The sequence below is a fragment of the Heterocephalus glaber genome, unplaced genomic scaffold, assembly GCF_053883595.1.
Source record: "Heterocephalus glaber isolate CG9 unplaced genomic scaffold, H.glaber_assembly_v1.0 deba00000331, whole genome shotgun sequence".
NCBI classification, from domain to species: domain Eukaryota; kingdom Metazoa; phylum Chordata; class Mammalia; order Rodentia; family Bathyergidae; genus Heterocephalus; species Heterocephalus glaber.
The window spans coordinates 52,107,867-52,131,887 of NW_028258142.1; the positions used below are offsets into that span (position 1 = coordinate 52,107,867).

The window sequence follows — 24,021 nt, forward strand, 5'->3', positions numbered from 1 at the left end:
TAGGATGTCGATCCAATGTGGGGTATGTACCGGGGAGTAGTATTGCTCCACACATATTCATTATTACTAGTGCAAGAATATTTTTCAAACTGATGCACCAGCACTATGTACACATTTCCCCCATAGCTTTTAGGATACTTGTTATAGTGAAACTAAAATACCTAGTAGTCTGGCGGATTGCATAGTGATATACCTCTCTTTGGTTTAAGTTTGAATTCCCCTGGTTACTAATGAGTTTGAGAATTTTTTAATGTGTGTCTTGGCCTTCTCTGGTGGTAAAATGTCTACAGAAATACTAGCGTAGTGGATGAAGTTCATAACCTCCCTGTAACTTGGCTTTGGCCCTTGTTGCCCATTCCCTTTGCCTAACATCTTCAGTCATGGCTTGGCCTAACATGTGATTCCAAGGATTTTGATCTTTCTTGAAGGCTGACTTATATCATTAGATCTAATGTTTCCCGAGTGCATACTGCATGCCAGGCCAAGTGCTTTACCTGCATTGTTTCATGTAATTTTCATATCAGTCCCATGTAACATGTAAGCATTATTATCCTGATTTGTTTTACAAACATTTGAATGGGCCTCTAGCATAAACCAGTCCTGTGAAGCCTCCCTGCCAAGAGGTGGAGATCTCTGGTAACAGGTTCCTTGGTAATCTGCAAAACAGAACACTCAGGTATGGAGCTAAGGTTGGCTGCAGAAAGGCCTGCACTCTACCAAGTTATTGCATCTCAGTCCTGAATTTGGACTTCACAATGGGGACTTAAGAGATTTCTGTTTCAGGGAGCAAGCTGTGACCTTATGAAAGGGAAGATCAAACAGACTGAGTCAGACACAGGAGGTATGTCCAAGCCAGTAGTTTCTGTTACTGGCCATGCAACACCTTGGTGGTAACTTAAACAGATGCACTATCTATCTGGTGGGCCACTGATGGTTCTTTCTGTCACCGGCCCTAGTTCTACTGTCCTCATACTAGCTTGGGTAAGAACTATACTCCCAGGAATCCAGGAGTCCTTGTTGCTTTCTGTTCCCAGTCTTCTGTTCTCCCAAGCCCTTGCAGTCTTGATGTCTGCTCTTATGCCCTCAGCATCAGGCCATCCTGGCAGGTTCATGACCATGGCCTTTGATGTTGGTATAACAATGTCATTTGGTCAGAGTTCCCTTTGATCTTTTAGCCTTAGCCTTTGAGTGTTAAGTAAGATCATGACTTTGTAGATAATTTTGTTGTCTTTGGAGGGATCAAAAACTGATACTTCTTATCCTTCTGAGTTCTGGAAAAATATTACAAAAGAATCAGTAGATGGAAAACCAAAATATAACATTTATTACTGATAAAGACAGGGCTGGAGAATGTGATTTCAGTGTATCCCATTAATCATCTGTCTACTCCCATCTTTGTGCAGGATGAGGTCAGGCTTCCCCTCTTGTCCTGCCCTGAGACCTACCCTGGCTGGCTGTAGGCTGCTCCCCACAGAAAGTTGAAAAAGGGACCAGATTCTGAATGCCCAGTTATTTCATCCAAACACACTAGAGGTAGACATGACTCATGAGTGTTGGTGGAATAGCACCCACTACTTGGAAATGAGGCATAAGAGTTCTTCACAAATTGTTCCAGATTTTGGATTAGCCACTGGGCCCATGTTCTTAATTACTAGGTATGTGTTCATGCCGCTGTGTAGCTACCCTGGGGAGATGAGCACTGGTCAGGATAAAACTTCATGATGTCTTAAAAGATCGATAGCTTTACCTTCCAGTGTCCCAGAAGCTAATGGGGCATGTGAGATGCTCACAGCAGTCATGTTAACAGCCTCTAGAGTTAGAAAGTTAAGGCAGTATCTGTTCCTGGAAGAGTTATCTCAGGCAAAACTTTTTCCCAGTGCTTGTCCTGAGGATTTCCATGACCCATGGCCGGAGCCCATGATACCCAGGAAAATCCTGACAGTGGGCTCAGAAAGCATTTTTCTTCTCAAACTTTCCTGGGTGCTGAAGAGTCTGAGCCTCTTGTCTGTAACCCATGGCTTATAAATTGAATACAGAGCTCAAAGCAGGAAATGGAAACTTCAAGATGGAGAATGTGCTGGATTTGAAAGAAAAGCAATTTTAAAAAGATGGGGAGCATCTTTGTACAAAATTGGCAGTATCTCAAATGCTACCTTTTTGAAAGAAAACTCAGTATGTATGGCTGGAAGCCCCCTTTCGCCCTGTAATCAACTAGGTGCTACACTGAACCTCCTCCTGGGAGCCTCCCTGAGTCAAGTTTCAGTTTACAAGCAGCACATGCAAACCACAGTTCCCTTTGAGCCCTAGAGTCTGCCAGCCAGTGCCAGCACTAATGTGGCTCGCTCTGGTGGGTTACTATGGGCACCAAATCTTGGCAGCAGATGATTTCCATCTCTTGCCACACTGGCTCTCTCCCCCATGCCACTTGTGGGCTTGCTGTGGCCCAAGCAGGCCACCTGCAAGGGAAGTTTTCCTTCATGTGTAGACCATGCAGACCATCTGGTGGGAGCTAACCCTTGAGGCTGTTGGTCAAGCCATGAGAGTACAAGATGTGCCCTCCTTGCTCCTGAATGCAGAGTGGAATTTGAAACTGAGGTGGCCAATCCTTTACGTAAAGACTTGCAAGCCTGTCACAAAGAATTTAAAGTGAGATCCTTACTAGGCCTCTTGAGCTCATTGTCTTAAAAATAGAAATACTGTACTGCTCACTAGCCTTTAGGCAGTAGATTCCGACTTAATCTCTGTTTTCTCCACCTCAACTGCCCCTGCTGGTTCAGGCTGGAACCATGGGCATCTGTGGAAGTCCCGAGCTGCCTCAAACCCCTCCCACAGCCACCAGCCATGCTGCAGTGCCCTTCCCCAGAAGGGGCCCCCATCCGCTAAGGCCCTCTTTTCTGAGACCTTTGGCCTGTGGCCTCTCTGAGGCCCACCATTTTATTCTCAGCCCTACCTCTCTAATAATCACTTTGCCGGAGAATGAACCACCCCAAGTTGTGGTAACACATCGAGATCAAAACACCCTGTGGTTTCTGAATTAAAGCCTTTTGATGTTAAAAGCCACCTGCCCCACTATAGAAACCAGCCACTGCCCAATCAAGGCTGCGGACCACCAAGTTAAAAAACACATAGGGCCTGGGCCATGCACGTTTTCCCTTGCCAGAAGCCCGGGCCCTCTTGGGACTATGACTTGGTCCCCCAACATTAGATTCGTGTTTTATTTCTCAGATCACCAGATAGTTCACCAGATTCTGAAGTCTTTGAAGGGGCCCCATCAGTAGGACCTCTCCTCCCAGCCTGGATTCTGAATCAAGTGAAGCATCGTAAGCCAGAAAAGAGCTCTGTGGCTTGGATAAGAGCAAGGATGGAGGGTGTGGGCTTTATCTGTGGACAGATCTCCTTGTTGAGACTAAATCCCAGAATCCCACCCCCCTTCCCCCAAAGCGGCAGGGAATCTGTGAACTCCCAGCATGGAGAATGAGATCACCACACTTGTTTTCTGAGAGCCTGCGACTCCCAGGTGGGAGGAATAGGGGACAGGTTGGGCACCAGCTGCCCGGATGGTTCTTTCTAATGCTGTCTTCAGGCAAACTGAATCCATCCTCCTTCTTCACTGGAGCAGAAGTTCACAAATGCCTTAGAACTCTTTTTTTACTCTTAAAAATTATTGAGTATTCACACGAGCTTTTATAATGTGGGTAATCTCTATCAATGTTTGCCATAGATTAAACTGAGAAAATTCTGTAATGTTTATTTATTTAAAAATATCAAAGCCATTTTGCCTGTGTAATATAAATATTAATTTTTATGGAGAAATGCGTACATTTTCCAAGCCAAAAATAAAATTAGTGGGAAGAGTAGCACTATGCATCTACATTTTTGCAATCTTTTAAAATGCTGACTTAAGGATGAGACAGCTGGTTTTTCCTATCTGCTTCTGCATTTTTTGTATTAAAGTTTGCCACGTCATGTTTTGCCCTGATGAGAGAATGAGTGAAAAGCTAAGTAATGCTGTGATATTATGGAAGCAGTTTGACCTTCGCAGACCCCCCAGATGGTTCTTGGGGACTCCTAGAGGTCCACTCTTGGGTTGTACTGTGAGAACTGCCACTCGGAGTGTGGCTGATTGGTGCAGTGGAAAGAGTTGGAGTGTTAGCACAATTCCCAGCATCAGGAGGGGAACTAGTGTCCCTCTCTATAGGTAGTGAAAGCATCCAAATGTCAGGCTTAAGTCACTCATGCTATCCAGGAGTGGAAAATGCTGGTTCTGTCTTGAGGTGAAGCAGGAATTGATGCTGGGCAGCCTTGCAGTTAGCTTGCAGGGCCTGTGAATTTACGTCCTGATGACTCGATCTGTCAGAACTCTACTGGACAGGATGTCATTTTCAGAGCGAGTTGAGAAGCAGCTTTGAACTCTACAGTTACTGACAGTGCCTTCCTTTCACTGTGGCACATTTGCGGAAGCTGTGCCACGAATGTTATTTTCTGAAAAGAACATTATAGTTAGGTTGTGTTTATCTTATCAAGGGTTCAGAATTAGGTAAGTCACCGCTATGGCCAGCTATTCCAAATAAATCGGAGTTGTAGGAACCTGTGAACATCTGCAATCACTTTTAAAAAGTGAGACCATGCTCTGGGTTTTATGAATCAGGCTTAATTGTACATGAATACTAAGGATTCAGAAAGTGTACAAAGAGTTTATTACAGATGGTAATTATTCCCTTGTCAGTATCTCCGCTGAAAATTAATACACTAGCTGTGATAGGAACTTACTGATTATTTTCCATGTATACTTTTAGAAGAGTTCAGGGCAGGAGAAGGACCTTTGATTTGGATGACCTAAAAAATAAGATATTTAAGAAAGTTTGACCTGATGTCTTTTTTTCTCCAGGTTTTTCCATAATGAGCATGAACACTGAAACTATTATCATATAGTATATCATATATAATATGTGAGCATCATATTTTAGGAAAAATTAAGTATGGGAGGAGATAGATTTTTCACTTAATTTCAATTCATACAGGACAATTCCTAGCCCTTAGCCAGTTAGATGTTATGTGTCAGTGTATGTCGATGCTTCCCCATGGCTTCTTTGGGTATTTAGGAGGTGTATAAATGTGGTCCCCAAAGTCATGTGGTGGTGGATTGGATGCCATCCCTAGGCTGATGAGCTAAATGACTAAGGCGAGTTTCTTCTCAATTTCCTTCCTTGCCTGAAAAATGGCACTATTAACAATACCAACCTTATAGGTTAGAACAATATAGGTTAGCTTTACACAAGGATAGCTTTATATAAACCTTTATATAACCTTTATATAACTTTATGTTAGCTTTGTATAAGATATTTTGCATGGAAAACATTGTAATGCACTTACAGGCACATGGTAAGCGGTCAGTAGATCCTGCGATCATTGGTAGTCAGTGTATTGAGTTGATTAAGTTCCCAAGTTGATCATAAATGCAATCCAACGCCGGGTACTCTACCCTCTGATGACATTTGGAATATTCCACAGAAGCTTGTTGCAGTCTCTGGTGAGTGGAGTAAGTTGACAGGGCAGAATCAATCTACACCAGGATTGACTATCTCTTCTGGAATTGCCTCGGCCACTTCTGGAACTTTTAATGGCAGTTTAATTGCACAGCTGCTTATGTTGTTATCTAATGATTGTGTTAGACTTTTACTGACACCAATTAAAACTACAGGTGTCTATTGTCACCTACCCCATTAACCATCCAGGATACTTAATGTCAGCTGCAGTCTGTCTTTTAAAACTCCCCTCCAGGAAGCCTCAGGAGGCCCCTCTCACACTGAGTAGGTCTGGACTTACATTTGTACATTGCCCCAGGCTTCTGTAGGCTCAGCTCTTGCGAAGGTGACATTCCAAACCAAATATTGTGCGTTGGACTTAGGCTTCTGTCCCTTAAGCTGTTGTACTGTGGCTTAAAGTTCAGTTTCTGTTGTCAGGTTCCTGTGCCAGCATCAGTGCTATTATTTGACTATTCTATTTGTCTTTGCTTGATTATAACAAATGACAGTCAAAAAAAATAGAAGGAATGATACTAGAGGTCATCAAGGACACGTGCTAAGAAGGCAGTTGAAGCAAAGTAGGATATCAGTTGGTGGACAGAGGTGTGGCCCACCTCTAGGGCTGGTCTTTGGATCTAAATTGGTCCACAGTCCTTCAGGAAGGCAGCAAAACAGTTAAGGAACACGTACATGAGGCTTGTGTTCTCCATCTAGCATGCAACATGACAAAGCAAAAATACTGAAGTCAAGCCAGCGTGAAGCTGCAAGTATGTTTCCTGGGATATGAAATTCATAGTGTCATCAGTGGCATTACTGACACAGAAAAATCTGAACAGAGTGGCAGCAGCTCTTGAGTAATCTTCTTAACACGCTCCCAACATCATGGGTGGAATCCTGTGAAATGTAGAGAATTTGGCAAATGCAATTATATGGTGATAAACTGGATTTAAAAATAAAAAATATTAGTCATGCAGGATTGGTCCTGAACATTTCCATTGTTATATTACCATGCATCCGACTAACCACTTTAACAGTGTCTTCGTTAATTATTCATATTTGCTTATCTCACTTGGACGATGTAACTGCACAACCCAAGTTTTACCACAGGTATGCCCCCTCCCTCCATTACTCTTTTTACCTCTTAAGCCAGAAATCACGTTATGAAGGGAATTCCGCTTGTGTTTCTTTTGCCTATGTCTATAAGTGGATATTTTTAGGTTTTTTTGTGACCTTGGTGATGACCTTCTTTACAATCGTCACTCTTTTTGTTTTTGGTGCTGGGGATTGAACCCGGGGTCTGACACATCCTTAGCATGTGTTCTACGAGTGAGCTACACACACCAGCTCCCCTACTCAAAGAGCAAAGAGAGAAAAAATTTCCACAACAAAAACAACAGCAATAACATGCTAGCTCCCCTTTGTCATGTGGTGAATCAGGAATTATTTTTAAGCCCTGTCTACCCTTCACAGCAATCCTTTAAAGCCCAAATTTTAAACTATTATTATTGCTACTACTGTTATTATTGCAGAGGAAAAAGGTACTGCATAGATGAGGTTTTATAGCTTGTCAGGGTCACAAAGGTAGCAGGGGACTGGGCTGAATTTAGACCTAAGCAGGTTTGCTAGTGACCCCTTGGTCTTAATACTGTGCACATTGCTGCCTTTCTCTCCATAAAGAGTGAGCAGAGCAAACAATATAATGAGATTTTTAGCTCTGTTGGCTGCATTTGATAATTACACAATAACTTAATTGATATTAGATTAAACTGTAGCATATCTGATAGGGAAAAAAGGAAGAGGGGTGCTTCGGCAAAAAATATCCAATTGGTTTTTAGAGTTTATGATGATCACCATTGTTTGGGGCTTTAGCTTGGCAGTCTTCATAGCAAGAAGGAAACGATAACAATTCTCTTTGGTGTGGACTGCTTTCAGATGTGACATTTTTAGCTAATTATAAATTATCTTGATCAAGGAGAAGGTAGAGAGGTGGTTAAAGAATCAGTTCATTGTGATTTCACATGGAATATTTAAGAGCTTGGATTTAGGAATGACTGGGAGGAAACTGGAAAGTAGATCCAGTGACCAAAGGATCAGGATAAAAAAGAAGAATGATAACAGGAACCTAAAAAAGTAGTGTACTCAGGATTTTAAAGCTCACAGCATCGAGACTGTGGAAAAATTTAACAAGAACAAAAAGCCTTGTCGCTGGGAGTTCAGAACCAGAAAAGAGAGACTAATACTAACAGGCAAGCAGAACTCCTCAACTTCTATTACACTTCTGCCTTTTTAGACAAGGAGGTCGATCTTCAGCCTGGGAAGAGTAGAGCAGATACTTGTAAGAGGAAATTGAAACTCAAGATAGGTGAGCTGATTGTGTAAGAGCACGGTGCAGCACTAAATGAGTTCAGATCCTCTGACCAGCATGAGTTTCACCCTGGTAGTCCGAGAGGACTGACCGACTGCTTTTCATCTTTGAGCCATTGTGCAGAAGAGAGTTATTAAAGAATGGGCTATGGAGTGATGTCCCCATTAGAAGGAAGACAACAAAATCAACAAGATGTAGTTTTCAACCAAAAGAAGAGACAGCTTGGGATTAATAACAGGAAAAGAATTGCTTCTGTATTCTTTCTTCTTGTTACCAAGTTACTCGATTTGAAGACTAGGGCCAAAAGCTAGACTCTCTGGAGTCCAGAAGGGTTTCAAGAGACAAGCACTTATTAAATATGCACATTTGTCCACCACATTCCTTCAGATTCTGTGGTAGTGAGTTTTGGGGTTCCAGAAATCTTTATTTTGAACAAATATCCCAGATGATATGCTATGCTGAGCAAGTTTGGGAAGTCCTGGGGTGCATGACAGATGTGCCATGATTCAGATTCATGACGTCCTAGTAGTTTTAGTACTATGTGAGTAACAGCTGATGCAGCGAATGGCCATGTGTCACACACTAACTTGACACTTTACATGTAATTAGCACTTAGTCCTCACATCTGCCCTATGAAGAGGTCCTCTCTTTAGTATTTGTACCATACAGATGGGGAACCTTTTTTCTGAGGTCTCACAGCCAGTGGTGACGGGGTGGGATTCAAAGCCAGGTATTCTGAGATATTGGAAGCCCATGCCATGAACACCACTGACTGCCCTTTCTCAAGGTCTTGGCTTACAACACTGGGTGGGGAGGAAAGGCCATGTCTGGGCGCGTGGCATGCTTGTTCTTTAACATTTTTATGAAGACACTAGGGTGTTTCATTAGTCTTTCGTGACACATAATCCTAGGAGGAATGACCAAAATCAGCTGGAATGATTAACTTATTGAGATCAAATTCCAGGGGACTGGCAGTAAATTACTGTTCCTGAAGGCCCCAAATTGGCAACAAAGATACTACTAGGAAAGGAAACCAGGACTTCCTAGTTGTCTGGTAAAATAGAGCAGTGTGGTATCGGTAGACTACAAGCCCAACATAAATCAACAGGGGCTTTGTTCTGCTGTACCTTTTGCCTAGGATGCTCTCTTCCACTTCCTCCTCTTTCTCCTGAAAATTTTTAATCTTCTTTAAAGTCAGGGCCTAAATGTCACTTCAACTATGGAGTCTTTGACTTCCACAGGCAGATTTATCATCCCATTCTTTCTGCTTCTTTAGCACTTTGTTCCTGGCATTATTATTTTGTGATTATCCTTTCTAGATTGTGGCACCCAGGATCCCAGGCACTCAGGGGGAAATGGGGTGTGTGTGTGGGGGGTGTATTGGTTCCCCCTTCCATCCCAATGTGAGTCACTGCTCTCACTAAGCCGTTTGATTTAATTGTCTGCATATTGATAACATCTGCCCCTTCCTCTTCCATGTGGCCCCTGCCCCAATTCATGTCGGTGTCAGAACTTGTCACCCACTGTGGTTTCCCACGGAGCGTTTCAGAGAATGCTCTATCAAATACAATCTGCTTGGGCTTTCCTGCTGCCCCTCCCCCAGTATTATAACCCCAAGCCCTCAGCCATCTATGATCTAACCCAGTCCAACACTCCAGCCTCAACTTTTGACATCCTGGCTCGCTTCTTGGACTCCGGCGACACTGGACTCATTGTTATTCCCTAGGCACGATGCTGTCTCTTGCTGCCTTGCTTTTAGCTCAACCCTGGGATGATTTTCCTGCCACCTCTCACTGCCTTGCTGCTCCTGGGCTGTGCTTGGGAGCCCCCAGAACCCTCTCCTAGGCTCTCATATCTTCTAAGTATTTCTGCTTCCCACATTAAGCCTTGAGCTCCTTAGGGCAGGGGCTGTGCCTTGTTCTCCATTTTCAGTGACAAATGGATATTCAGTCCATGTTTCTTGAAAGAATAGTAATTCTTTGTTGTACTTAGAAAGACTGCAGAGTTAGAATCTGCCTATTCCTCTCTCTGGATGTAAGGTCTTGGGTATTTCACTGCCTATGAGGCCTTCTTTGCTCATTTATCAAATGCTAATATTTTCACCCCTTACTCTCAGGGAATTCTTAGGACCATTAAGTCAGATAGCAATGTTGTTTAAAACATACACTATTCCAGGGATCTGCAGTCTGTAATCCTGCTGCCTCTTTTTGTATGGTAAAGAATGTTTCTCACGTTTTTAAATGTGCTGATACTTTCCAAAAAATCAAAAGAAAAATGATATTTTTGACACTTGACAATGAATTGAAATTCAAGTTTCAGTATCCATAAATCAAGTTTTGTTGGAATGAACATAGCAATGCTCATTCATTTTCCAGTTATCTATAGCTGCTTTTACATTTCAGTAATAAAGTTCAATACTTTCAACAGAGACCCCAAGCCTATGAGCCTAAAATATTTACTACCTGGCCTTTTACAGAGAAATCTTGCAGACTTCTGCACTGTTCAAATATAGAAAAATGTGTATAATTCACAACCTCTTCCTTGTGTCCACTGTGAACTCGTTGAGGATTGAATTCTTTCTCAACTTCTAATTTCAGAGCTTCGTTCTGGGCCTGGTTGAAATGATCATTTAGTGCTGGAGTGAGGCACAAAGGCAGAGATTTGGCTTTCTGAGAGGGTATCTAAGCAAGAATTTAGTGAACTACTTGGGGAGGATATGAGAGGATAGAGGGACACCTCTTTTTGTGAAATGTTATATGACAGGGTTTCTTATCCTTGGCCTTACTGATATTTTGACTTGGGTATTTCTTTGTGGTGGATCTTGACCTGTCCTTGTATATGGTTAAGAGCACCCTGGCCTCTACCTGCTAGAAGCCAACGGAATCACTCCTGCTCCAAGTTGTATTGCCCAAAAGTGTTTTCAGATATTGCCAGATGTCCCCTGGGGACAGAATCACCTCTGGTTGAGAACTGCTACTACAGAACATTCAAGCATTAGCTACAAGTTTATCTTTGTTGTTGTTGTTGTTGTTGTTGACAGGGTCTTGCTATGTAGTTCGGGCTGTCCTTGAACTCAGGCTGGCCTGGAACTCACAGCTATCCTCCTGCCTCAGTCTCACAAGTGCTGGGATTACAGGCATGGACTGCCATGCCTGGCTCCTAACTATGAGTTTAGACTAGTGAAATTTCAGTGTCCAAGACCTCACAATTATCAGAGACTTCAAGAGTGGACTTGGCTTCCCTGGGTAGATCTTGGATCTTGGTCACCAGCTCTGTGATTCCCCCCATCTCTGACCTAGTACCAGCACCATCCCTAGCCTGAAAGAATTAAATGGTGTAAAGGAAACCTGCAGTATCTCCAATGTGGAGATGTCTTCATTTGAGTGCTTCCTGTTTGTTTGTTGAACATGTTAAATTTGTTATTTAGGACTGAAAGTTAAGAGGGGGAATTAATCAATTATTAGGGAGAAGTAAATATTTTAATAATTCTATAGAGCATTAAAACACATTATAGGTTAATAACAACATGTTTTGTGGATTCATTTTTGTCTTTGGAAAGAAAAATCTAAAGAAGTCTTCAGCTGAGTAAAATGAGCATAAAAATCCTAAAGTAATAAGAGCCTCCATGGATATTTATTATGAGTAGCCAGGATTTGTTAGAGATGTGCTTTACGAACATTGTTTCAGTAATTCTCACGGTCAACCAAGGCATGTAGGTGCCCTTTCATACCTGAGGAAGGTGAGCACAGAAGGGCCAAGTAAGGGGTAGTGTGTTGATGACTGAAGTCCCTTTATTTGAAATAAGGAGATTGAACATCTGAAACCAGCATCTTCTTTGTTCCTGATGACTTCATGCTACCTTGAATCCCCATTCCTATGGGTTTGGACCATGGATCCATTGTTACTAATTCCCCTACCTTGGGGTAGATCCAGTGGGAAGCAAGACTAGCCCTAGAGGTGAAGAAAAGCTTCATATTCCTCCAGTATCTAGGCTTCATTGATGGATTGCTGAGGGCTTCCCTGCGCACTGTCCTAACCTGGATCCTTGAGTTGAAATGTGGCTCTTTTTGCCCTGTGCCTCCCACTGTTTGCTTCTGGCCCCTGACCTGCCCAGCTTGGCTCTGGCCCTAACCTGCCTCCCTTGGGGCTCTGAACTGGCCCAGCCTCACCTCTGTTAGAAGCGTGGGCCGGAGGTGAAGAGGCAGTCCCCAGACGTGAGAGCAGGACACAGACTTGTACCTCTCATATGGCGACCTGGGGCATTCCCTTTATTTGTTTTAGTTATCTCAAAACAAAAGCATGCCCTGACTGAGTGTCCACTCGTATTTAGAGGTATGGAGTGTCATGTTATCTCTGGTATCTGAAACTTGATGTGAATAGGAAGCCTCACTTCTTTTTTCTCACTGGTTCCTAATATTTTCTCTTTTTTTATTGTGAAATATATAGGATATGTAGGGCATAAAGTTTGGACTGAGTATTTTTTCTTTTTTCTTTTGAAATATATAGAGCATACAATATAAGATATGTAGGGAATAATGCAATTTTTATCCAGATGGTACACAAATCTTCACATTTTATGACTAAACGCAGATAAATTTGAAGTCATCTGTAGAGCTATCACTGCCTTGTACGTTTTTATATTCTTTCCACATTTGTATGTGTCTGTAACATTATATTGCCATTTGTGTTTAAATTTTATATCAATGCAATCATCAACCATGCTTTTTATTTATTTGTTTTTGGCAAAATTCATATTGCTGTGTGCTGTGTCTTCAATTTCAATTTGGAACGTCACACGAAAAGGTTTTTGAACTGACTAAAAATAATAGTAATCCCCAGGTTGGTTGGTAATTGAATTTCTCTTTTTGCCTGACTTTTTTTTTTGTTTGTTTGGTTAGTTTTGTTTTGCTTTTGAGTTGTAGCCCTGAGGATACACAAAGTTCCAATTTTTCGGTTTTAATGTTGCTGGGCATTGTTCTCCTTGGCTGTGTGCACATGTATTCTTCCATTCTCCTGTTGGTGGACTCTGAGGCAGACTCTAGTTCCTGTTGTTAAAACTTTGCCCCAGGGCCGGGGATTTAGCTCAGTGGTTCCAGTGCCTACCTTGCAAGCACAAGGTCCTGAGTTCAATCCCTGGTACCCCCCCCAAAAATAAATATATAAAATAAAAATAAAACTTTGCCCCAGTGAACATTCCTGCTTGTATCTACCAGAGAAAGTAGAACTTCCCCGGATGGAACCTGCAATGTAGTGTCTACCCACATTCACCTTCACTACAATGTGCTACGTTCTCCCCCAGGGCAGCCTCTCACCCGGATGTAAGGCAAGGGTTCCTCGGTGGCCTTGAGTTTAGACAGTGCATTCTTGCACTTTACAGAGTTAAAACTCTTCCTGAGTTTGATGGGTTTGAACCCTTGCCTCACTGTCACCCCTTAACACTCTTCAGAGATTAAATACTGTGCAATAGTTAATAAAGTTTAAATTTATTTTCTTCTGTAATTTCTCAGATTTGAAAGTAACCATTTGCTATTAGACTAGTCTGGATTTAGCCACATTAGTATTTGCAAAACTTTACTTGCATAATCTGAGTATTGCTTTGATTATAAAGCCGCATTGTATTGTTTCATCCAGAACCTGTCCTGAGTTCTTTCTGCTTCTGGGGTTTCCCTTTCTTCTTTTCATCAATTTCTGGTTCTTCACACCAGTGTGGGTTGCTCCTAGTGCCGTCTGTCCATGTGGCTGCTGAAAGGATTCTCAGGTGGTCTCCATGTATCCTTTCTTCCTCCTCCTGTGTTTGAACCGACATCAGTGCACGGTGGAGTTTCCTAGAAATTGATGTGCATGCTGCCAGAGCTCTGCTGAGGGATAATCGTCCTGTGATTGTGCCAGTAGGGCCAGAAGAGGTAGTGAAACTATCTTGGAGGGTTAGTTCAGTAGCATTTGGTGCAGGACTCAGTTTTCAGCATATAGGTGTTAACTGTATAAGAGGACAGGGACACAGGTGATCAGCTGGGTATATGTGGCTAGGTAACATGGTAAGAGTATAAGAAAAAACAAAATTGTATTGATCGTTATTTATATTTTAATATATCCCTGTCCTTCAAATAAGACATAATATGTTTTAATGGCTTTGACTTGTTGTTATAAAATCCATCCTGCACTAAATATAATTGTTTTCTTAAGCAACAGATTATACTGAAATAAACTTGATAGATGAAATAAAAATCTGCATCCTTGAATGCATATGTATATCATGAGAATTTTTGTTAGTAATGGTGATGTGTGGTCCCAGAGGGGATTTGGCTTTCCCCTAACCCCACGCCCACTTGGTAGTTCTTCCTTCACAATGGTCATTTTAATGGAAATGGTCAGTCCTTAGAAGAACCTGGAATGTGTATTATTTCGATTTTACTGGACTAGACAAGTGGGATTTGTTTCTTCTATTCCAGTTATCAAAAAGATTAACCCTTTGGCCTCTACATTCTAACTGTAACCCCTCAGAATCAAAGGGGTTGTTTGTATAAGACAGTAGAAAAAATGAGGCTTGATGCCAAGTGGAATGTTTCTCGGCTGAAGGAGGTAGCAGTCATGGCACACATTTTTATTTTCTTGTGTTGCAGGCATCTGTAGAGGCTTCTGGTGAAATCGCATTATGCAAGACTGGATTTCCTGAAGATGTTTACAGTGCCGTCTTATCGAAGGATGTGCATGAAGGACAGCCTCTTCTCAATGGTATAATCTCAAAGATATATTTGTACATACACTGGCCATGCTCTTGAAACAAATCAGCCATTAAAACAGTCTCTAAGTCATTTCCACTGTATAGCAAGTATAAATTTTTCACAATTACTGTAATGAGACTGTAGGGACTTTATTTTAGGATTACAGAAGAGCTCACGTATCACTTATGTACATAGTTAGAAGCTTCCCGACCTCTTGAAAATTTCATATTTCTTTGTTTTTTGATTTACAGTATGATCCTTTACACAACTGCTTTTTAGTGTTTTTTTCTGCATACATTTTACTTATTTTGAAGAATAATATTCATCAGACATCTGGTTCTAGTTGTTTTAAAAATTAGTTATGGCAAACAACCACATAGTATTTTGAATTTTAAAAAGGTAACTTTTATATCATCTTAGATAAAACATGTCAAAATTTAATATTTACCTACATTATAATAAACAAATTTAACAAGTGATGTCTCAGTGCAGGCTCATGAAATTTGTATTTTTGTTATGACATTGTTTATAGAAATTACTAGATAGCTAATTTAGTTGTAGCATATGTGAATTTCAGATATAGACTCATTTTCCATGTAAATATGGATCAAGTTCATAATAGTTATCATATGAAAACCCTTGCCAGCAAGTGTAGATAAAATCTGAAATAAAACCTGAGCATCAAAAGCAAAATTGAAAACCCTTTCCTTTAGTTCCAATGGAGAGCAAAAAAAATTTTAGTTAGTAGTATTTTCATGGACTTATTTATCATTATAGAGAATGTCATTGAAATGTGAAGGCAAGTAGAATTGATTAGTAAGATGTATTTAAATTTTAATTCCCTGCAAATCTTGCATATCTCCGAGGCTGTTTTAGAGAGCTGCATTTAGAAAATCTGTGTAACCTCAACTAATTAATTTACACAGAGCTCTACCACATAGCCTTAATTGAAGTGTCTCCATAGCACTGACAAATCCTAGTGGTACAATACTTAAGAATACCGCAGGCAGGAGACTTTGAAATGTAAATGGCCTCTTATCTACTAAAGTTCTTGGGTGCAACTTACATGTTATTTTAATTTCTATTTAAAGTATGATTTACTCCCAAATAAGTGCTTTTTCTGAAGTTGATTTTTAATTTTCTTAAAGACAGCTTTCTGCCCCTGCCTCAGTACATGGTATTTTAATGACAGAATGAGTGAGTCTCAGCTCTGGGTTGCTATCTTATCTAGTGAGTAACCCCCGATATGATGGTGTTTTAATTCTGTGTAAATTTTGTTTAACTTGATGTGAAACTTGAAGTTCTGCATGTTAGTCATTTTCTTTAAATCTGTATATTATTAGGTGGCCTCCCGGAACCTATATGATGTGTAGATGTTATTTGAATATGTAAAATATATTGGTACAATTCTACAGAATAATTCCAACATAAAATGTCAGTGGAATTTTTCTGTATTTTGTAATATATTTTTGCAATTCATTTTTAAATGGGTAATCCATTTCTAAGTCAATCTAAAAGCTTATAATTTGCTGATTACAGGCAAATACATGGTCTGTCAGTAGAAACCATTGAGTTAAGATTAATTACCTTGGCTTTCATATAGTTTTTAAAATGATAGCTCTTTTTCTAATTGTTAGAGAATGCTTGTAACAGTAGAAATTAGGCTTGGCTTCTTATCAGTATCTTGTTAGTATAACCTAGAACCAGATTTTTTGGCTGAAGTTGTAAATCTGGAAAAATAAAAATATTTTTGATTTTTTTTTTTTTCTGCTCTAGCCAATCCCTGAGAGAAGTGTGTATGGTAGTCTGGTACGATTTTCCACATGACATACTATCACTTTTTTTCTGTATTATTCTCAGAAGATGTTAGAGAACCACCAGCATTTTAAAGCTTAAAACATACTATTTAAAAATATTGGCTAGTAGATAAAATTTTTTTGAAAGAAAAAGTATTTACTCAGGCCTTTGTGAAGTGTCAACATGGCTGTTTCCAAGAGTGCTGTCAGCAGTTTATACTTAAAATGATTCTTTCTAGCTTTCTCCTTTTATATATTTTTGGTGTCACGATATACTGAAGTCAAACACTATGCCTTACTTATGCTTATGAGTTCCGTGTATTATAGTAGTAAGGCTATTCACCATAGGTATCCTACAGCAGAGGGGAATCCATTGCTAAGTCAACCTGAGTGACCACTTTTGCCGTGGGTTAGTGACCTATGGCGTTTAAAGAAGGAAGTAGTATTCTACAAGACTCCATGAAAGTTTTCTGGCCTATTTGCTTCCTGGAATATTCAGCCATATTAAGTTGATTTTAGAGACATCACCAAATAATTGCATGATGTTTTGTTATTTTGCTGTTTTCCATCTGGTGAAAAACATTTCTTTGTTTAATCCTGTGGCATTTATGTGTTTGCCTTTTTTACTGTGCTTTTTGTTGTTGTTTTGTGTCTGTCTGTCTGTTTGTTTTGAGACAGGTTCTTGCTCTGTAGTCGAGGTTGGCCTCAAGCTAGTGACCATATTCCTGCCTCAGCCTCCCAAGTGCTGAGATTACAGGCATATGCCACCACACCCAGCTATTCTATTTTAAAAAATATAAATAATAACATAAGCCTTGCCGTTTTCATTAATTTCCCATTGTTGACATTTGGGGAAAAGAGGCCATGAGTGATCAATATGTATAGCCTGGTTACATAGGATACATCTGGTGCACTAGCCTTTGTGTGAAAGTTTAATATTTTGGTATGTAGATGCCGTGAAATGCTGACCATTTTTTAAACAATTGAGTAACAGTCTTTGTGAAAGCATTTGGAAAGCATTAAGCTTTAGGTAAAGGTGTAAGACAGTTTTAGTCATGTTAGGAAAGCTATATAGAAGCATGGCAGTAGTGGAGAGAATATTCCAGTCTCACAATTCCCTTTATTTTTTGCTGATGTTGTGAGTTTTCTAGAAAGAGTAAACAAAAAGAATTAGTTCTATCCCTCCCATTTCTCTTCTGGTTTTTAAAAGTATATTTTTTGGCAGAATCATAAAGAAGGCAAATATATTTTGTGATCAAATTTTATGTGCCGTGTTATATCAGGTAAATGCTTGTACTCTTTGAAGATAGCCCAGTATTTTAAAAAATGGCATAGGCCCTTGTTCTATTTTGTTAGCAAAACCTTGTTCTGTTTTGCGCAACTCTGTCTCTATTTTTGAACATACAGGTTGTTTCCAACTTTGCTCTTTCATATATAGTGCTGCTCTGGAAATTCTTTTTTGGAGTACTTTTATATTTTCTTTGAAAATTTGTGTTTGAAAGTAGAACTACTAGGGCAAAAGGAATATAGAGTTTGAGAGTTGATATTTTTGTTTTTGTTTTTTGTTAGTATATTTTATAGGAATCTTCCTTATAGGATTAAAAGTACATTAGTTCTTTTCAATCTCTTCATCACCATGTAATGTCATAATGTTTTCTTATTTCACTCTTTTTTTTAAAGCTATGGTGTATATGTATTTGCCTTTATAAGTTAGGATCAATTCTGTTATGTTTAGGTAGTCATTTTTACCTTGCATTTTTCTATTCTGTTTTAAAAGCATTTATTGCCAACCCTCTCATTTTATAGACAAGCAAATTAGAGCTCCGAGAGATTATAGGTTTTCCCCATGATTATATAGCTTTTTAGACTGTTAGCTGCAGACCTGGAATTAGAACTCAGGCTTCCCAGTCCCTACTCTAGTTCTGATGATGACAATGATTAAAAAAAAAAAATTGGTATAACACAGAGAAGGATGAATGCTGATGGGAGCTAGCCTAAATATCTGGATGTTTTCTGTCAAGTTTGTCTTAGAACTGGTTTTCTTCTCCATTGAACTCCGTGACTTGTGTGTTGTTACATGTTTTGGGAGCCTGCAAGGTAAATAACTCCCCATATAATTAAAAAATAGCTTTCAATAATTTTCACTGTTAGTATTTTGTGCATATGTGCTTGAAAGCAGAAAAATCTTGGGCTTTGGAAGATAATATTTAGACCTTAATATTTAACATACACTCCACTGAGCTAGAAAACATCTCTTGTGGTAGTACATCACTTGAACATGAAATGACTCCAATTATAAATTTCCATTCTGTCACCAGCAGTGTATCTGACATCATGAAATAACAACCACGCTGTGACACTACGCAAGGATCCTGGGCTGCTTTGAGTGTGGATGTCAAGAGTGATATTCCTGTGTGCTTTGCAGTGGTGATCTGCATGCTTAGTCATTTCACTAAGTAAACTCCTTCAAGTCTGGTCATCATAAATAGCAAGCAGCAATTACCATGAGTATTTTCAGTAACTCATTCATACTTGCCACCCCTGGGCAGCACATGATGATTATTTTCAATTAGATGGAATTTGATTTAGATTAGTTTGCTTACTGATTGAAGCTTCTGTGCATTAACATGGGAGCTGCAGTGTAATATCTTTGGATAACAGTACTAAAATACTTTTGTTGGTTTAGTAGGACTATGTAACTATACAGACAACTGTTTTGTAAGGAGGTGTGGTAAATATCTCAGTCTGGGACGAGGCATCTACTAATCTGTTGTGAAACCATGGCTTTTGGTTGTTTTTAAAAGAAATATTTGTTGTGATTGAATGTGTAAATGTCGTGAAATATTTGGAAGATAGGTTTCTAAACATCTTGTTTATAGAGCCATACAGACCCTTGCACTTTACTGATTTCCAGTTGATTGTGGAAATTGGTACCAAGTGCTGCGATTGTTCTCTTGGATGTTGATGATGAACTCTAAGGAGAAACCAATAAAATGCAGCCAGATACATTCTCAGAGGTGTCCAGTTTTTTAAAAACATTATCCTATGTGCTAGGTTTTTTGGCTTTACTTTTTAAATTTTTTTTTTAATTTTTTTATCTTTTTGGTACCGGGGATCGAACTCGGGACCTTGTGCTTATGAGACAGGTGGCAGAACCACTGAGCTAAATCCCCACCCGTATTTTGTTTTATTTTTAAAAGAACAACTAACTATATAAGATCAATAAAAGAACCAGTAAGTTTCATCCTTATTTTTGTTATAAACATTCATACTTTACTTAATATTGTACTTGTTGCTATCCCTTTGGGTGTGTTTTACATTGAGCTTTCTCCATGTGGTGCCACACAGTAAGATACACCAGACTGAGTGGTCACTTTTTTAGGGCCTGTTGCAGTTATTCCTCACCAGCGGTAATTTGCAATTTGGAAGAGATGAAGTTTGTTCTCCTACAAACTTGCATCCTGGAGTTAAGTATTAAAGAAAGTAAGTCACAGTTCTACATACACTGTGCTCACAGACCTTGGCAAGCCGATATCTGAAGGTTTAAAAGTTGTCCTCTGAAGATCAGAGGCTCTTTCTCTGTTTCTTTTTTAGGCTCTCTGGTCAGTATCTAGAGGAGAGGAGAAAGTAAATGCAATACGTAAGTGTAATATACTGTATGTTAGATGATAATAAACGCTATGGGGGAAAATGAGTCAGAGAAAGGAAAAAGGGAGAATCTGCTCCTACACTTCGTCTAGGATGGTGGTGGTGGGGTGGGGTCATTGCATAGGAAACAAGTAATTGAGAACTGATATTGATGGTAATCCAAGAACTGTAGATATCTGGGGAGGAATACTAAAAACAATGCAAACAGCAAGTGCAAGGGCCCTGGGGCCCTTGTTGTCTGCGGTGGTGAAGAGGTGCCAAGGAGCCTGGGTGACTGGAGCAGAGAAAGGAAGAGAATAAGGTCAGATGAGTTCAGAGCAATCATAGGCCAGTTTATGTGGGGCTTTGTAGAGCATTTTGAGGACTTTGGCTTTGACTCCGAGGAGGTAAAGAGCTATTGGAAGACTTTCAGCAGAGGAGAGACATGATCTGACTTTCAAAACGGTCACTCTGGCCATTGTGTTGGGAAAAGACCAAAGAGACGAGGAAAGACAGAATGCTTAGGAGCCTGGAAATGACCCAGGGGAGAGAAGGTGGTGATGCGGACCAAGGCGGCAGTGATGAAGGTAGTCGAAGGGGTTGGAGTCTGAACTTTTAAAACAATTTATGAAAGTGAAGCTCACATGACACAAAATTAATCATTTTTAAGTGAACAATATGGTGGCACTTAGTGGATTCACAGTGTTTTGCCACCACCACCTCTACGTGATTGTATTTCTATTATGTCAAATAGAGCCCACTACCCATTAAACATTTTCTCCCCATTCACCTTCCCTCTAGTCCCACAAACATTTCTTTCACTTCACATAATATTTTTGAAGTTCATCCATGTTTTGTGTTATAGTAGAACCTCATTTTTAATAGCTGGATGATAAGCCATTGCGTGTGTATGTTTGAATTTGTGTGTGTGTGTGTGTGTGTGTGTGTGTTCCAAAATTTGCTTATCCACTCATTTGTGATGGGCATGTGACATCTTCTCATTTTTCACTGTTGTGACTAGTGCTAGTGTGTACAGGCATATATAATATACTTTTTTCAGTGGCTGTTTTGATTCTTTTGAGTATATACTTGAGAGTAGAGTTGAGAGGTTGTATGGTAATTCATGTTTAAATACTACAGGATCTATGCAATTGCTTTCCAAAGTAGCTGAACAATTTTGTATTCTACCTGGCAATGTACCAGGGTCAGGTTTCTCCACGTTCTCAACAGCACTTGCTATGTTACATTTATTTTGATTGCAGGTAGCCATCCTGTCAAATGTGAATACCACATTACAGTTTAGATTTACATTTCCCTAATGACTAATGGATGATGAGTATCTTTTCATATATTTCCTTTGTATGTGCCCTTTGAAGAAATATCTATTCAAGCCTTGTGCTCATTTTAAAATTTAGTTTGCTGTCTCGTCCTTGGGTTATTAAGAATTTTTCTCTGTATCCTGGATACCAGACCTTTATCATATATATGATTTGCAAATATTTTCTCTTATTCTGTAGATTGTTGTCTTAGTCTGTTTGGGGTACTATAACAAAATACCATAGACTGAGTGGCTTATAAACAATAGAAGTTTATTTCTCACAGTTCTACAATCTAAGAAGTCTAAGATCAAAGTGTGGACAGATTTTGTGTCAGAGAAGCCATATCCTCAGTGTAACCTCACATGGTGAAGGGGGCAAAGTAGCTCTCTAAGGTCTTTTATAAGAGCACTTGTCCCGTTCATAAAGGGCGAGCTCTTACGACTCAGTCACCTCCCAAGGCCCCTGCCTCCTAATACTAGGACATTGATGGTTAGGAATGCAGCATGAATTTTGAGAGCTTTCAGAGCTTCTCAGTTATTTTTTCACTTTCTTGATAATGACCTTTCATGCACAAACATTTTTAGTTTTGATGAATTGCAACATTACTATTTTTTGTTACTCCTACTTTTGGTATTGTATCTAAGACTACATTGCAAAATGTAAATCTTCATATACTCCTGTATTTTCTTCTAAGAGTTTTATGGTTTTATGATTTTTTATGATTTTAAAACTTTTATCTTTAGTCAATGATTTGATTTTAGCTAATTTTTTTCTATGGCGTCATCTAGAGGCCTAACTTCGTTCTCTTGTATATATTCGGGGATAGAGATGACAGGGTATGCTGGTTGGGATGTAAGGTATACGAGAAAGCAGATTCACAGAGAGCTCAGTGGTTTTGTAAGCACTGGGAAGACCAGGAGTTCAGTTTGAGTATGTTGAGATGAGATCCAAGATGCCAGGGAGACATTCAGATGTGTATCTGGTGCTCAGAAGAGAAGCCAAGGCTGTAGGGTGAAGAGTGCTATGTGTAGAGAGACCAGATAAAGCCACAGCCCAGAGCACAATAACGAGAGCTAAGGGGAAGAGGAGAAACCAAAGCAAGAAATGAAACTGTTGAAGTATTGAGCCTTAAGGACTCCAGTGTTAGGAAATCAGACTCAGGAGGAGGAATAGAGAAGGAGAAAGAGAGACCACTGAGGTAAGGGAGACACTGCAGGGTGTGCAGTTTGGGAGGGCAAATAAAATCCCTTGCAAAGGAACTGAGTGACAGATGCTCCTGAATGGCCAGCTCAAAAGACAATGGAGAATTGACCGTGGGATTTAGCAATACAGAGTTACAGGAATCTTTGCTAAAATATTTCAAGAGACAAGGATCAAAAGCTTTATTTGTGTATGTTTTCCAGTCAGGTGGAGGAGGGAAGTTGAATGGAGAATGAATTTTCTGTTAAAAGAAAGAAAAATTGAGTGGAACTTGGAGCAGAAAGTGAGGTCAAGTGAGGCTACTTTTTCAAGGTGGGAGTTTATCTGTTTGCATGATGAGAACAAAGAATCCAGTGGGGAGGGAAGAAGTGATATACAGAAGAGAAGAGATGATTGCCAGAACAGTGTGGAGGAGCTAGAGAAATGAGAACAAGTGGGACTAAGAAATCTATATTTTTGACAAACTACCTGCATTTTGTTTTTATGTACCAGCATTCGGGAACCACTGTGGTTGCCTGGTTGAGTCACTGCACAAATGGTTAAAAGTCCTTCATTTCAGCTTGCTGATTTTATGTCAGCAGAAGGTTTTCTAACAGAAATGGCAGAGAGGATAAAAATGAAACCCTTGTGGTGTTCAATGATGTAAACAGTATTTTCATTGCTGTAGCGTCCTTGACAGATGGTTATCCAGTTTCTGCAGGAATACTACTGCCACTTGCTTCCCCCAAATGGGAAGCAGATCCCTCCCTTACAGAGTCTGCTCCATCTTTGGAGAATTCTTAACTGTTAAAAAGCAATTTCTTAAAAAGTTTCACCAGAGCATATGTTTCTAAAAATTCTACCCACTGGTGCCTTTGGTACCACACAGCAAGTCAGTTCACTTATTCTCTGAGGTCATTCATTTCGTCATTTGTTCATCTTAACAGCATTGATGAACATTTGTCATGTCCCAGGTCCTTTTTCAGGGAATCAGGCAATGCCATTCAAAAGACAAGCAACATCCCTGTGGTTGTTCTAGATATCCTTCAGATACCTGAACATGATCACCTGGGCTCCTTAAATCTCCTTTGTCCCAGACTGAACATAAAACAGTTTCTTCCGTGGCCTTTGGACATTCTCACTTCCTTTTCAAACAGAGGAAACTCACGTTCCCTCCACAACTGAACGGAATGCCACATGTGTCCCGATGTCCAACACGAAGGCATTCTTCTGGCCTTAGATGTGGATGCACGCTTTCCAGGGCAGCCCTAGGTGGAGTTGGAATTATTTATGGCTGCTTTATTTTGTTGGTTCCTGCTAAGACTGTAGTTAACTAAAACTCCTGGGTGTTTTTGAGACAAACTGCTCACCATCTTGTACTTGTAAAATTGATTTCTGTACACAAATGTTAGACTTGTAAGTTGATAAAAAAAAAAAAACCTCAAGCTTCCACACTACCTGGAGACCCCACTGACAATCCAAATACAT

At 39.9% G+C, this 24,021-nt stretch overlaps 1 protein-coding gene across 1 annotated transcript in view; it reads left to right on the plus strand.

The window, feature by feature from the left end:
• Cdh2 (cadherin 2) overlaps nucleotides 1–24,021 on the plus strand; it is a 208,082-nt gene that overhangs the window by 13,045 nt on the left and 171,016 nt on the right. The window contains exon 2 of the mRNA XM_004853132.3: nucleotides 14,511–14,622. Within this exon, the coding sequence (XP_004853189.1) occupies nucleotides 14,511–14,622 (112 nt within the window). The remainder of the gene's footprint in view (nucleotides 1–14,510; nucleotides 14,623–24,021) is intronic.